The sequence below is a fragment of the Erinaceus europaeus genome, chromosome 11, assembly GCF_950295315.1.
Source record: "Erinaceus europaeus chromosome 11, mEriEur2.1, whole genome shotgun sequence".
NCBI lineage: Eukaryota > Metazoa > Chordata > Mammalia > Eulipotyphla > Erinaceidae > Erinaceus > Erinaceus europaeus.
Window position 1 is genome coordinate 1,910,564 of NC_080172.1, and position 15,954 is coordinate 1,926,517.

The 15,954-nt window shown below is 45.5% G+C and overlaps 2 protein-coding genes across 4 annotated transcripts in view; one reads left to right on the forward strand and one right to left on the reverse strand.

The window, feature by feature from the left end:
• POLK (DNA polymerase kappa) overlaps positions 1 to 15,954 on the forward strand; it is a 358,361-nt gene that overhangs the window by 77,622 nt on the left and 264,785 nt on the right. The window lies entirely within an intron of this gene.
• Positions 1 to 15,954, reverse strand: part of ANKRD31 (ankyrin repeat domain 31) — a 77,875-nt gene that overhangs the window by 26,287 nt on the left and 35,634 nt on the right. For 2 of the 3 annotated variants that reach the window (XM_060201044.1, XM_060201043.1), the window contains exons 13-15: positions 13,056 to 14,595; positions 8,999 to 9,136; positions 1,856 to 1,998 (exon numbers count right to left, since the gene is read on the reverse strand). In XM_060201044.1, the coding sequence (XP_060057027.1) occupies positions 1,856 to 1,998; positions 8,999 to 9,136; positions 13,056 to 14,595 (1,821 nt within the window). The remainder of the gene's footprint in view (positions 1 to 1,855; positions 1,999 to 8,998; positions 9,137 to 13,055; positions 14,596 to 15,954) is intronic. The other variant, XM_060201045.1, reaches the window with a different exon arrangement.

The window sequence follows — 15,954 nt, forward strand, 5'->3', positions numbered from 1 at the left end:
AAAGAGAGATAGAGGGAGAAAGAGAGACACCTGCAGACCTGCTTCACTGCCTGTGAAACATCCCCCTCCAGGTGGGGAGCAGAGGCTGGAACACGGATCTTTGAGCATTATAATGTGTGTGCTTAACCAGGTGTGCCACTGTCTGGCCTCTTAAGCTTATTTCTTTTCTATATATATATTGATTTTCCGTTTCCTTGTCCTTGTTGTTTTTATTGTTGTTGTAGTTATTGTTGTTGTTATTGATGTCAATTGTTGTCGTTTTGGATAGGACAGAGAGGAATGGAGAGAGGAGGGGAAGACAGAGAGGGGGAGAGAAAGACAGACACCTGCAGACCTGCTTCACCGCCTGTGAAGCGACTCCCCTGCAGGTGGGGAGCCGGGGGCTCGAACCGGGATCCTTACGCCGGTCCTTGTGCTTTGCGCCACCTGCGCTTAACCCGCTGCCCTACTGCCCGACTCCCCCTAAGCTTATTTCTAAGCTGCTTCTTCCATGTACCTTGGAATTTCTGTGGTCGTGCTGGCAGCAAGAGAAAACAAGACCCACTAGTGTGTCGCCCGGAGTCTTTCCTACGTGTCTTTAACTCCAGTCTCTGGCGACTGAATTACTGATGGAGCTTCCTGCCTTCCCTTCCCGTGTGGAAACGCCTCGTTTATACTGCTTCCTCTTCAAATGCTCTGAGGTTTTCTGCGGAGTAAACTCAGTGCAATCTCTTAAGCAAGTCCTCGCACGGAAACCTCCCAAGTCTCCCTTTTCTCTGACGGCCCCACTGTACTGTGTCGCTGTGATAAATCTCAGTCGTAAACACGGCCACAGGGTGCTGGGCACATGCTTCCTCAGGTTTTCCAGTGCGGGACTATTCTTGGTGACTCCTTATTTTCTTTGTTTTATACTCTATTTTCAAGATAACTTCCAAAAGTTCAATTTTTCCACAGAGCTCGATTTCCGTGCTCTCACTTCATGTCATCTCAGTGTGGACATGGCCAGGAGGGACATTACTCTAATGAGGCCAACCGTTTGCTCTCTCCAATTTCTTGTCTGCAGGTGTCTGTCTTTCTCTCCCCCTCTCTGCCTTCCCCTCCTCTCTCCGTTTCTCTCTGTCCTATCCGACATGTGACCTGAAGACTTTTGTCTCTCTCTCTCTCTCAAAAATGTATACTTATGATAACTGATAGCTTATGAATTATTTCACCCAATAAAGTGAAGGTAAGCTTGAAAAGTTTTAAACTGGGGGTCGGACAGTAGGTTAAGCGCACGTGGTGCCAAGTACAAGGACTGGCGTGAGGATCCCAGTTCAAGTCTCCGGCTCCCCACCTGCAGGGGAGTCACTTCCCAGGCGGTGAAGCAGGTCTGCAGGTGTCTGTCTTTCTCTCCCCCTCTCTGCCTTCCCCTCCTCTCTCCGTTTCTCTCTGTCCTATCCGACAACAATGGCAATGACAACAATAATAACAACAACAACATGATAAACAACAAGGGCAACAAAAGGAAAAAAATAGCCTCCAGGAGCAGTGGGTTTGTGGTGCAGGCACCGAGCCCCAGCAATAACCCTGGAGGCAAAAAAAAAAGTTTTTAAAGTATGTTCATGTGGTCCGGGAGGTGGCACAGTGGATAAAACATTGGATTCTCAACCATGAGTCCCCAAGTTCAATCCCCGGCAGCACATGTACAAGAGTGATGTCTGGTTCTCTCTCTCTCTCTCTCTCTCTCTCTCTCTCTCTCTCTCTCTCCTTTCTCATGAATAAATAAATTTTTTTAAAAAACAAAAAGAAAATTATGTTCATGTTTTTCATTCATTCGTGTTTTCGTTCATGTTTCTCAAAAAAACCAAATGTCGGAGCCCAGTCTGAGGTGCTATACCTGCAAGTGACTGTTTGCTGCAGTGTCGTGCAAGGCCAGGATTCCATCTGGATTTTCACAGTTGACACCAGCACCCGATTTCAACAACTCTGCAGTTATATCACTGAATCCCTTACTAGAGGCTTCATGAAGTGGTGTCCAGCCTAAAAAGAAAGGGAGGCGGGGAACAAGCTCGAGCATTTATGTAGGATGCTTGTTAACTTGCTGTAATGGAGTTAACATCTGTACTTATTCAAATCTGCTGGCTCAATATGAATCAGGACACAATATAGAAAACTATGACCTTAGAATGTGTTGGACGCGGGGCCGGGCAGTGACACACCTGGCTAAGCACACACATGACCGTGTGCACAGCCCAGGCTGGGCCCTTGCTCCCCTGAAGGGGAAAGACAGAGGAGGGGAAGACAGAGAGGGGAGAGAGAAAGACAGACACCTGCAGACCTGCTTCACCGCCTGTGAAGCGACTCCCCTGCAGGTGGGGAGCCAGGGGATCAAACCGGGAGCCTTACGCCGGTCCCTGCGCTTTGCACCACCTGCGCTTAACCCTTTGCTCAAGCTGTGACTAAGCCTGCAGGTGTCTTTCTCCTCCTCTACCTCCCTCTCCCCTCTCAATACTTTAAAGTGAAAAAGAAAAGAGAATAGAAAAAATGGTTGCCCAGAGTGGTATATTCAGTGCGCAGGCACTGAGCCCCAGCAATGACGCTGGTGGAACAGCAAGTGTTAAATCTGAATTTTTAAAAAGATTGATCTCAAAAATATTTTTGATACAAGTGCTAGAAAACATAAGTCTTTTTTTTTTTTTTCCTTCAGGGTTATCACTGGGGCTCGGTGGCTGCACTATGAACCCCCTGCTCCTAGAGGCCATCTTTTTTTTTAATAATGTTTTTTTATATTTATTTTATTTATTTATTCCCTTTTGTTGCCCTTTTTTGTTGTTGTTGTAGTTATTATTGTTGTTGTCGTTGTTGGATAGGACAAAGAGAAATGGAGAGAGGGAGGGGAAGACAGAGAGGGGGAGAGAAAGATAGACACCTGCAGACCTGCTTCACCGCCTGCGAAGCGACTCCCCTGCAGGTGGGGAGCTGGGGTTCGAACTGGGATCCTTATGCCGGTCCTTGTGCTTTGTGCCACCTGCGCTTAGCCTGCTGCACTACAGCCCGACTCCCAAGGCCATCTTTTTTCCATTGTTGTTATTGGTGTTGTTGTAGTTATTATTGCTATTTCTGCTGCTGTCGTCATTGTTGGATAGGACAGAGAGAAATGGAGAGAGGAGGGGAAGACAGAGAGGGGGAGAGAAAGACAGACACCTGCAGACCTGCTCCACAGCCTGTGAAGTGACCCCCCTGCAGGTGGGGAGCCGGGGGCTCAAACCGGGATTCTTGTGTGGGTCCTACGTGCACTTAAATCGGTGTGTTACCACCCGGCCCCCTAGAAGTTGTTTGGTTTTTTTTCTTTTGTAATTTAAAATTGTTTATAGTTTATTTCACAAGAAACACTGAGCATGAGGGAAAGGAGAGAGAGGCCAACAGCATATGTGGTGCTGGGGATCAAACTCAGGGCCCCTGTGTGCAAGTTCTGTGCTCCGTCTGCTGAGTCACCTCCCAGGGTGTTGTCTGAAATGCTGAAGGGACCAGGTGGTGGTGCACCTGGTTGAACGCAAATGTCACAGTGTGAAAGGACCCAGGTTCGAGCCCCCGGTCCCCACCCACAGGGGGAAAGCTCCAGAAGTGGTGAGACAGGGCTGCTGGTGTCTCTCTGTCTATCTCCACTTTCCCTCTCAATTTCTGGCCCTCTCTACCCAGTAAACAATTAATAATAAAAAAATAAAAAACAATAAAAACAATTTTAAAAAAAGAGAAGAAACACAAAAAGTCTTAGTGAGAAGAGAGTACCAAGACAAAGCCTGTAGCTTAATAATTTCCCCAATAAATAACTAAGCATGACAGTAGGATGACCAAGTGTCCTGCATATCTCTACACGCTCAGCTTCTATATATCAATGATTGACTAGAACACTATTTCTTAAAAGAAGAAGATTTATAGAATTTAGAGCATATTGAGACCGGAATATGGGGAGAAATACTAATCCTAGCAACCCATTTTCAACTCAGATTTGAGAAAGAGTTAAGACGTGCAGCAGCAGACAGCTGGTGGCCACAGTTTAAGGAAAGACTGGGCCCACAGGCAGATGGCAGGTGAGGGGACCGTGAAGATGCTCACTCTTAGTCTGCTGGCCCTCCCGACCCAGGGCAACAGCCCATACAAGCACCTGGCACTCGCCCTCGCCTCACACACATCTGCTGTCCACACCAAGAACCATGTGCCTCCTACTGGAAAGCAGAGCAAAACCCAAAATGGTTATTAAATCCAATGGCAGGCTGAGTAAGAACAAAAATTCCTCAGGTACCAGTCCTAGCCACAGAGAAATAGGAAGTCTAACAGACAATAAAATCAAAGGAACGATTATGAAGACAGGTTAATCAACTGTGCATTCTCACAGGACAGAAGGCAATGTGAAAGCAGGGAACGTTCTTACCAAAGACATTGAAGTTAACAAAACAAAACAAAACAAACAAATGAGCAAAAACTCCAGAGAAGCTGGACAGACATGAGAAACACGGTGAAATAAAAAGCTTTCATGGAGAAGGATGAATGTGGGGTGATCTCACTCATAGACAGAAGTTGAAAAATGCTGCCATGACTCCATCTTGACCTCCCTGGGCAGACGCCCTCACCCATGTGTCCTGGAGCCTCCCCTCCCCAGAGCCCTGCCCCACTAGGGACAGACAGACACAGGCTGGGGGTGTGGGTCCACCTGCCAACACCCATGTCCAGCGGAGAAGCCATGACAGAAGCCAGAACTCCCGCCTTCTGCTGCCCATAAAGACTTTTGCTCCAGGGGCCAAGTGGTGGTGCACCTGGTTGAGCGCTTATGTTACAGGGCACAAGGACCCTGGTTTGAGCCCCTGGTCCCCATCTGTAGGAGGAAAGCTTTGCAAGTGGTGAAGCAGTGCTGCAGGTCTCTCGGTCTCTCTCTCTCTCTCTCTCTCACCTCCTCCCCTCTCAATTTCTGGCTGTCTTTTTCCAATAAATAAAGATTTTTTAAAAAAGAATTTTGGTCCATACTCCCAGAGATAAAGAATAGGGAAGCTTCCAATGGAAGGGATGGGACACCCTTATACCTATGGACATCTAATCTTTGATAAAAGGGCCCAAAGTATTAAGTGGAGGGGATGGGACATGGTACTCCGGAGGTGGGAGCTGTATGAACGGTACCCTATTATCCCACAATCCTGTTGATAATTATTAAATCATTAATAAAAAAAGAGCTGGAAAATAAGAAACACTAAGCAGAACTTGGACTGGAGCTGGTGTCCTGCACCAAAGTCAAAGACTCTGGGGTGGGGGGAGGGCTCAGGTCCTGGAACAGGATGGCGGAGGAGGACCTGGGGGGGGGGGGTTGGATTGTTATGTGGAAAACTGAGACATGTTACACATGTACAAACTACTGCATTTTACTGTTGATTGTAAACCATCCATCCCCCCAATAAAGGAAAAAGAGAGGGAGAGAGAGGGAGAGAGAAGCCTTCATGTAAAGTACAACGAGAAGGTTCAATCTTGCAGAGAGGTGGAACTGAAGAAAGCGTGCCAGTATTGATTCAAATGAAGAGAAGCCAAGATTAATAGGCGCGTCAACAGGAGAGAGCACGGGACTGAGCATCGCGTCAACAGGAGAGAGCACGGGACTGAGCGTCGCGTCAACAGGAGAGAGCACGGGACTGAGCGTCGCGTCAACAGGAGAGAGCACGGGACTGAGCGTCGCGTCAACAGGAGAGAGCACGGAACTGAGCGTCACGTCAACAGGAGAGAGCACGGAACTGAGTGTCGCGTCAGAGAACAGAAGAGAGCACGGAACTGAGCGTCGCGTCAACAGGAGAGAACACGGAACTGATCGCGTCAGAGAACAGGAGAGAGCACGGAACTGAGCGTCGCGTCAACAGGAGAGAACACGGAACTGAGCGTCGCGTCAGAGAACAGGAGAGAGCACGGAACTGAGCGTCGCGTCAGAGAACAGGAGAGAGCACAGAACTGAGCGTCGCGTCAGAGAACAGAAGAGAGCACGGAACTGAGCGTCGCGTCAGAGAACAGGAGAGAGCACGGAACTGAGCGTCGCGTCAGAGAACAGGAGAGAGCACGGAACTGAGCGTCGCGTCAGAGAACAGAAGAGAGCACGGAACTGAGCGTCGCGTCAACAGGAGAGAGCACGGAACTGAGCGTCGCATCAGAGAACAGGAGAGAGCACGGAACTGAGCGTCGCGTCAGAGAACAGGAGAGAGCACAGAACTGAGTGTCGCGTCAGAGAACAGGAGAGAGCACGGAACTGAGCGTCGCATCAGAGAACAGGAGAGAGCACGGAACTGAGTGTCGCGTCAGAGAACAGGAGAGAGCACGGAACTGAGCGTCGCGTCAGAGAACAGGAGAGAGCACGGAACTGAGCGTCGCGTCAGAGAACAGGAGAGAGCACGGAACTGAGCGTCGCGTCAGAGAACAGGAGAGAGCACGGAACTGAGCGTCGCGTCAACAGGAGAGAGCACGGGACTGAACGTCGTGTCAGAGAACAGGAGAGAGCACGGAACTGAGCGCCGTGTCAAAGAACAGGGAGCACTTAGTAGGATTTCAAGAAGCTGACAGAACTAAGATTAGTAGGTTGTCAACAAGAGAGAACACAGAACTGAGCGTCGTGTCAAAGAACAGGGGAGCACTAACTAGGATTTCAAGAAGCTGGCAGAATGCTCACATGACTGACTGCAAAAAAGCACACACAAAGACACTGTTAAATTGTCAAGAGATGATCATACTGAAAGACAAAAGAAAATACTGAAAGACATATACTAGGGGAAATAGGCGACATGAAGACACCTCAACTACAGATGCAGAGAGAGGGGCTCTCCTGCACAGCTGGTGGGGTGCGAGCTGGTGCAGCCACTGTGGAGAACAGTGTTGGGAATCCTGAAACAAATACAGATGGAACTACCACAGGACCCAGCAATTCCACTGCTAGGCATTTCCCCAAAGAACAGAATCACACTGATTCAAAGGGACACATGCACCCCCATGTTCGTAGCGGCTTTATCACAACAGCACAAACCTGGAAACAACCAAATGCCCTTCAACAGATGACTGGACAAAAAAGTTATATGGTATATACTCAACAGAGTCCTACGCAGCAGTAAAAAAGATGATATATCGTGTGTCCTCTGAGATAAAGTGGATGAAACTGGAGACGATGGTGCTCAGAAAAGCAGATCAGAAGGTGAGGCTCAGCTACAGGATGGCTTCACTCAGGTGTGGAGCACAGACAACTGAGTCCATGAATATGGGAAAGTGTCCGCTGTGAGGCTGCACGAGAGCTAGAGTGGCGTCTGCACGAGTGGGGACAGGGACACAGACTTCTGGTGACAGGAGCGGTGAGAAAACTATACTGTAAGCCATTACCCAATAAAGGCTTAAAGTCAAAAAACAAAAAAGGGACCTCACTTAGCCTATTGTCAAATTTCTAAGTAGAAACTCTTCAGGCTACAAGGGACACAATGTCGGGCAGGGGTAGACAGCACAATGGTTATGCAAACAGACTCTCATGCCTGAGGCTCCGAAGTCCCAGGTTCAATCCCCTGCACTGAGCTGAGCAGTAGTCTGGTAAATATATGTATATATTTTTTTTTAAAAAGGGACACAATGTCATACTCACAACTCTTAAGAGATAGAAGCTTCTAGCCAGGAAATTCTGCACTGCAAAGTTATCTTTCAAATATGAGAAAGGTTTTCTCAGATAGACAAAAGCTAATGGAATTTACCACCCCCAGACCGACATTACAAAGGGTTCTTTTACTTAATAAGAAAGAAAACCTTGAGCACTGAGGCAGATAGGAATATAGAATCAGAAGCATAAACAAGAACATCAAAGGAGAGGAAAGAGAGGACAGGATCTGTTTGTTCACAGTTTACAGATAATGGTTCCATACCAGCATAAAAAAAGGACTATCCTAGATACAAAAGCCGGACACAAGCCTCACAGTAACCATGAAACAAAAATCTAAAACAAAGATGAGTTAAGGTGGTATCTGACTTTTCTCTGGCCGCACTGCTACATTCTCTTTCAATGACGCTTGACTTGATCAACAGCCACCTTCACTCCAGTCCCCTGAAACCCTCACACAAGACTCCTCTGTCTTAGAGCAGCATGTCAGGAAATCAACATTTAAATGGAGATTTCAAATAGAAATAAGAGCAGAGAGAAAAACAATGATTTCAAGAGAGGAAGATAAAGAAGAGACATGGAAAAGGGGAATGTTTTTTATTCTCTCTAGAGTTAAGGAATGGCATTAAAATTTCTAAGGGAAGGGCCCAAACAAAGCCTCACTGTTCCAGTGATAAGTTTCTACTCCTCATACTCTCTCTGGGTGCTCCCAGATATATCTGTTAAAAGCTTTGTCACAAAACAAAGAAGAGATTATGAAACATCAGGAGCCCCGTGGTCTGTGTCAGTAGATCTCAGGATACTAAGTGAAGACAGGGCAGGACAGGAGAGGGGCTGACAGCCCAAGACCTGGGAGTGAAGGGACCACACCCGGGTGTGTGGGGACAGAGACTGGGGAGACAAGAAGCTGTACTCCTCAGAGAGCCACTGTCCTGAAAAACAGTATTTCCTTGGTGCACTGCACCAAAGTAAAGGACTCTGTGATGTGAGGGGTATACAATCCTGGAGCATGATGGTGGAGGAGGACCTAGTGGGAATTAGAGTGTTGTGTGCAAAACTGAGACATATTACACATGGACCAATGACTGTATTTTACTGTTGACTGTAAACCATTAATCCCCCCCCCCAATAAAGAAAAAAAAAAAGAAGAAAAAGAAAAATAATACTTCTCCAATAAAAAAAAAAACTATTTCAATCAAGGAAGCTATTTTTTGTAATTGGTGAGACCAGAATAAATCTTATTATTCAACTGAATCATAATACTTTATGAAAGCGATGGTTCTATGTAGTTACGGGTGTCAGCTCGGGTCAAAATTGGGGAGGAGAATGACATGTGTTTTCATTTCGCATTAGATAACGGCAATTAAAGTTAGAAGGATCCCAAACCTGCGTTCTCTCCCTGGTTCACATCTGCTCCAGATTCTAGCAGTGTTCTCGGCAGAGCCACATCTCCTCTTCTGGCAGCCAAGTGAAGCCGGCTTTCCCCTTTGGCCATCCTCTTATTGACCCCAGCTGTTTTCATTTCTGTAAATTTTCCAAGCAAAATGAGGCTTTTTTTTTTTTTTCTGACAGACACTGATTATTTACAAAGAATCTTAGAAAACACAGGACGACTGGCTCAAACTATCCCAAGTAGGATCCACCACACAGAAACATACACCCGTTGATATTGTTGTTGCTTCGTCTTCAAAGGTAACTTGTGAAGAGACTCATGTTATTCCAAATTCACTCTAGCAATTGTTTAGTGACTCACCTTCTCCACCTCACCTGGGATGGAGCTTGAAGGAATCCTGTGAAGTGAGATCAGCCAGAAGGAGAAGGATGAAGATGGGATGATCCCACTCATGGACAGAAGTTGAGAAAGAAGAATAGTGATTCTATCCTACACATGATTAAAACAAACCCTCTTCTGACCTATACTCTCAACAAACACTTAGAAATCAATGCATCATTTTTATGACGGTCTAGTCTAGTTGGCCAATGGGATTAGACTAGCTTCAGGTGCACGATATATAGATCTGACACTTACGTACGTCGCCAAGTGCCACAGCACGTCTAGCTGACATCTATCCCCGTACAGCAGCATTTTTGGAGGATTTTTAAAAAAGATTTACTTTAACAACTTGGAAACTTTCAGCAGTTTTGTTCATTACAGTCACTGTGCTGGACACCACAGCTGGAAGTCTGCAGCAGAAAACTTGACCAGACCTTCCTTCCACCCCAACCGCCAACAACCATCAAGACAGTCCTTTCTACCTGGAGGTTTTTGTTTGCTTTGTTTTGTACTTTCATTGTCTTGTTTTTTCTTTTAAAAAATGGATTTAAAATGGGTTTTAAATGGTCGGGGAGGTGGGGCAGTGGATAAGGCGTTAAACCCTCAAGCATGAGGTCCTGAGTTCAATCCCCGGCAGCACATGTACCAGAGTGATGTCTGGTTCTATCTCTCTCTATCTCTCTCCTCCTATATTTCTCATAAATAAATAAATCTTTGAAAAATAATAATATCGTAAGATTTTAGGAATACAGTTTTACACCTATATGGATATGCATATGACTTATCACACCTACCACCAAAGTGTCAGGACATCAAAAAATGCAGACCCTCTACTTACCCCTCCTCTCTATTCCCATTCCATCAGTAACCGCCAGAGTTTGCACATCCTAAGAGTCACTGTGCTTACCTTCTGTTTTCGTTATTTATATTGTATATCCTATGAGTGAAACCACCTAGTCCTTCATCTCACTTACTGCACTTAGCATAGCCACCTTTTAAATTTTTTAAAATTATCTTTATTTATTGGATAGAGACAGCCAGAAACCGAGAGGGTAGGGGGGATAGAAAGGAAGTGAGGTGGATGTTCAGCTTCATGGGGGGGGGGGGGATGGGACACAGTCTTTTGGTGGTGGGAATGGTGTTCATGTACACTCCTATCAATTTGTAGTTTATAAATCACTAATTAATACGAGAGGGGAAAATTGATTGAATGTCTCAAACTTTTTAAAGCACAGACTAAGTCTCTTTAATACGTAGGCTGAGTCTTCGATATGTTGACTCTCTTAAAAGCTTAGTCCTGGGAGAACAGAAGCAACTGGTGGCACAGCTCTATACAAATAATGTCAAAGGACATAAAATATGGTGATGCTGTGTGTGACACAGCAAATCCTAACAAAGGGATATTTCAAAGTTAACCCAATTGCCAAACAATGTGATTATTATTAAAATAACTATCTATTGTCTTCTTAAACCCTAAGACAACAGGAATCTCCCGCTTCCTCTATAGAGCCTATGTTTCTCCCAATCCTGGAACCTCTGGGCTGGGGCTCACTTCCCTGCATGCTTCTCTCAGGTCATACCAAATAATATTGCATCTGCCGATTCCAATCTAATCAACACAACGAGTGCCACCTCAGCATGCTTCACCTCAGACTGTGTCCAGAGACGCCAGGCGTGGAATGTCAACCCTTCACCCTCATCGCTCAGGTGAGACCTTTCCTTTCATAGGATTCTCTAATTCCATTCCAGGAGGTTCATTTCCTAACAAAGTCCCAAAACCTAGATATAGACCAGGTCCCATTAGACAGAGCATATGTTCACATGTACCCATACATTAGGGCAACATATATACCTGAACACAAAAATACATGATAGTCTGTAGTGAGTCAGTATAAAGTTCATAATGAAATAGCGTCTACTCAGACCTAGATACCCTCCTCACCTACTTCCTATGACAGTTCTCTCACTCACTGCAAAGCTAACCTCATCAAAGCAAGGACTGCAAAAGCTGAATAAGGGCAAGAGACTGGCAGACTTTAACAATGACTCTTTAGTCACTATCAGGTCACCCCACCAGCTGGAGCCCTATTTGGGGAGTTCTGAGATTCCCAAACAGACATGATGGGCCTAGACCTCAAATAAATCCCTCTCTCCATTGTTACTGGTCATCTCCATTAGGAACACAACAGATCCCTTTGTGGGCCCCCACAGGACCTTGCCCTCAACTTGGATCAACAATGGTAGAGAATGTTCCATCCTCTGAAGAGAGGCTGGACAACATACTCTATGCTCCACCTGAGGAAGATGGGTCCTAATATTGGGGCTGCTTGGAATGTTCCTACTCATGACCACAGAATGTGAGCTCAGACCTACAGGGATGTAGTAATGACATAGGCTTTTAAGCTGAATATGGGCCCCAGACCAAATCAAATCGATGGGGTTTACAGTCAACAATATTTATATCCCTTTCCCATATTAGGGAGCTACTCTCTTCCCTGATCCAGCTTTCTGGTCCTTTACCCAGCCATGATATTAACTTGGATCCACCTGCATATCAGATTTCATGTTTAGGCAAAAAAACAAAACAAAACAAAACAAAAAACACTAGTATAGCTACAGGCCCTTTGAAATATAATTAAAATATGCCTACTAGCTATCTACAGAATGGAGGATCCCCCAACACTTCATCCACACTATTGCAGCCTTTAGGTTCATCATCAGTCAACAATTTGTTTGGCTTTATATGTTAATTCTCTTTTCAGTGACCAGGTTCCAGATGCTAGTATGATGCCAACGAGACTTGCCTGGACAGACAACCCCACCCATGTGTCCTGGAGCTCTGCTTCCCCAGAGCCCTGCCCCACTAGGGAAAGAGAGAGGCAGGCTGGGAGTATGGATCCACCTGTCAACACCCATGTTCAGCGGGGAAGCAATGACAGAAGCCAGACCTCCCACCCTCTGCATCCCACAATGACCCTGGGTCCACACTCCCAGGGGGTTAAAGAATAGGAAAGCTATCAGGGGAGGGGATGGGATACAGAGTTCTGGTGGTGGGAATTGTGTGGAGTTGTACCCCTCTTATCCTATGGTTTTGTCAGTGTTTTCCTTTTTTTAAAAAAATATTTATTTTATTTATTTATTCCCTTTTGTTGCCCTTGTTGTTTTATTGTTGTAGTTATTATTGTTGTCGTCGTTGTTGGATAGGACAGAGAGAAATGGAGAGAGGAGAGGAAGACAGAGAGGGGGAGAGAAAGACAGACACCTGCAGACCTGCTTCACCGCCTGTGAAGCGGCTCCCCTGCAGGTGGGGAGCCGGGGTTCGAACCGGGATCCTTCTGCCGGTGCTTTGCGCCACCTGCGCTTAGCCCGCTGCGCTACAGCCCGCCTCGCCCAGTGTTTCCTTTTTATAAACAGAAAGAAAGAACGAAAAGCTGATGAAAATACTGTTCACTAGCTTTCATCTCTATCAATTTAGCAACCATCTTTGCTAACAATGGTCTGACTGTCAAAGTAAACACTCTTCCTTCACTAATTACCAGTATCCCCACTGGTGGCCAGAAGTCTTTATTCTTGCCAGTTTGAACAGAAGCTGACTGGAATTCAGTGAGAAATCTCTACTAAGTGAATAAATCGATAGGTCATGTACACAGATGGGGCAGGACTACACACCTGGGTTGTGAGAAACTTCCGCCTCTGCTCTTTGCCTGTGTTGTGAGATGTCGGTCGATTCTTTATCCGCAGTGTCAATGGGAGGGAGATCTCTGTCATGTGTGATGTGGCTTCCTGGAAAGCCTTGCTTCCTTTTGTCAGCTTCAGTTGTTTCTACTACGTGAGGATAGACAACTGTGTGCAAAAGCTCATCTGGAGAACGTGCCTGCTGGTCTTTGTCAGTGCAGCTCCTATGGGTCTCCTCGTTTCTTCTGACCTTTCCCAGAGCGAGAGTATCTGTTTGACTCATTAAAGAAGTTGGTGCCCTGGAGCTATCATCCTGGGTCTTTTTCAGTAGCTCCTGACGATTATTCGACTTAGAAACCTCTTGTGCTGAAAGCACTCTTGTAGGAGCCAGGGATGTAAGCTCAGAATTGTCAAGTGAATGATCAAAAGAAGGCTGCTCTGCATACTGTTCAGAGACTGCATTGTGCTGCCCAGAAACTACCGTGCTAACTGACTCGGCAAAATGAGCAGCTTCCTGTTGTGGGAGTATAGCTGGGCTGTCTGCTTTTAACTGACTTTCCTGTGAAAACTGGTCCTCAGAAGGTAAGTACTGTTGAAGACCCACATCCTTTCTATTTGTTACAGTCTCGTCACAAGTGTAGCTGTTCTTGCTAGCTACAGAACACGCCATCTTTTCAGCTGGTACAGTCTCCTCACAAGTATAGGAGTCACCCCCATCATCATCAGCAGCAGCAGCATCATTAACATTGTCCTTTATAAAGGACAAGAAAGAGGTTTCCCACTTATTAAGATTCTTAGCTTTCCCCCCTGACTTTCTGTTTTTATGAAATGTATCAGGCTTAACCTGCTCTAGCTTCTGGGGAGTTCGAGGCTGCTGACCGGCAGAAGTATCCACCAACTCCATTTCATGGTGTGAACAGAGTCCTGGGAAAGAGACCACTTCAGGCTGGTCAACGGATTGTAATCCCGACCATTTTACTTCTTGACTACCTGACACATCAGGTTTCTGGCCACGTGTCTTTTTGGGAGTTAAATGAGTCTCAGTATTGCTGCCAGACATACTTTGGAGGTTTGACAGAGGTGGGCTGGGAGAGTCATAGGACTCTTCAGGAAGACCGTGGGTCTGGAGAACACCTTGCTGGTGTGTAATCCGTCCATCTGTCTTTCTGGAAGAGGAGTCAGCTCTAGTCTTTCTTGGATGGCTTTCCTGGGCAGTCTCACCCACCTGAGTCGATTCATGTAGGGTACCTCTTCTTTCTTTATCGTTAGACACCTTCCGGTTGAGACTGTTGACAGTCTGGAGTGTGTCCTTTCTGAGTCTTGCAGAGCGTCTCTGCTTAAGAGCTGATTGCTTAGGCTTGGGTTTCCTGGCTCTTGTGTCTTGGGAGTCTTCTTTACAATACTCATATATGACTTGGTCCGTAGGGAACGTCTCTTCACTTTCTTTACCTACTTCAGCATAGGCTGTCTTCTGTCTGTTGGAATTTTTATCACAAGGAAACCCAGTGCCATTTTTGGAACTGAATTTTGGTTTCTAGAGAAACAAAAATAAAGAACTTTAATTTTAAGTTCTATGGTCAATTCACCCTGGATTGCTGACAGATCAAACTATCATTCCATTCAGTTTCATAATTTGACCTATACACAGGGTCAGCTGTATATATGGTATCAAAACACAACTACATGTCTTCTGATACTTCAGAAAAGCAGGCTAATTGAAAGGATCCTTTATAGACCCAGACTCAGTAAATATATTAATGTTTTTGTTGCTGTATATTTTAATTTGTTTGCCAGTGTCTTAACTCCATTAATCTTACTAGACATAACAAAATTTTAATGTACTTATTTGTATAGATGTTTAAAATAATTTGGGAGTAAGGAGACAGTGTAGCAGTAACCAGTGCAGCAGTAATCCACAGGGCTTCCATGTAAGTGATTCCAAGCTCAATCCCCAGTGCCACCAATAGCTCAGAATTAACAGTGTTCAAGTAAAAATGAATGAATGAATGAATGGATGGATGGATGAGATTCCTCCTTTGACAAGTTCCCTTATAAATAAAACTTCACAAGAATGTTTTAGAAACATTCTCCTCACAATTGATACACTACAGATGTAGATGTAGCTAGAAATAAGAAAGTGTACTCCCCTTGTATCTGTGAGATACTATCAGCAGGACAATGAAAGAAGAGATTTTAAAACAAGAATACAGGGGAGTCGGGCTGTAGCACAGCGGGTTAAGTGCAGGTGGCGCAAAGCACAAGGACCGGCATAAGGATCCCGGTTCGAACCCCGGCTCCCCACCTGCAGGGGAGTCGCTTCATAGGCGGTGAAGCAGGTCTGCAGGTGTCTGTCTTTCTCTCCTCCTCTCTGTCTTCCCCTCCTCTCTCCATTTCTCTCTGTCCTATCCAACAACAACAACAACAATAATAACTACAACAATAAAACAAGGGCAACAAAAGGGAATAAATAAAAAAAACAAATATTAAAAAAATAAAATAAAGCAAGAATACAGATAAGTTCTTAAGTGGGTCTGTTTGGAAAAAGTTCTTATGCGCTGCTAAGTTTAAAACTACCTCTTCCCACCACAGCCAAACATCAAATGAAGATTAGCTTTGCAAACTTTGAAGGGCTGGATCTATACTTTTGACCCTGTAACTGTGATTAGGTCAGAATCAATCTGACAGGGTCATTAAGTCTCGTGGCTCCATGCAGAGGAGGAGAAAGGAGACAGTCCCAGTGTAAGAGGCGCCCGGATAGACTACACTCACTCTGTTGCTTCCCAAACTAATAGCCCAGAACCCTCATGTTCTCATGTAATTATTCCAAAGTGTCTTAAAAGCAAGGATGAAGTCACTGCTCTTGGCAAGGCTTCAGCAATCTTTCTTTCCCTTT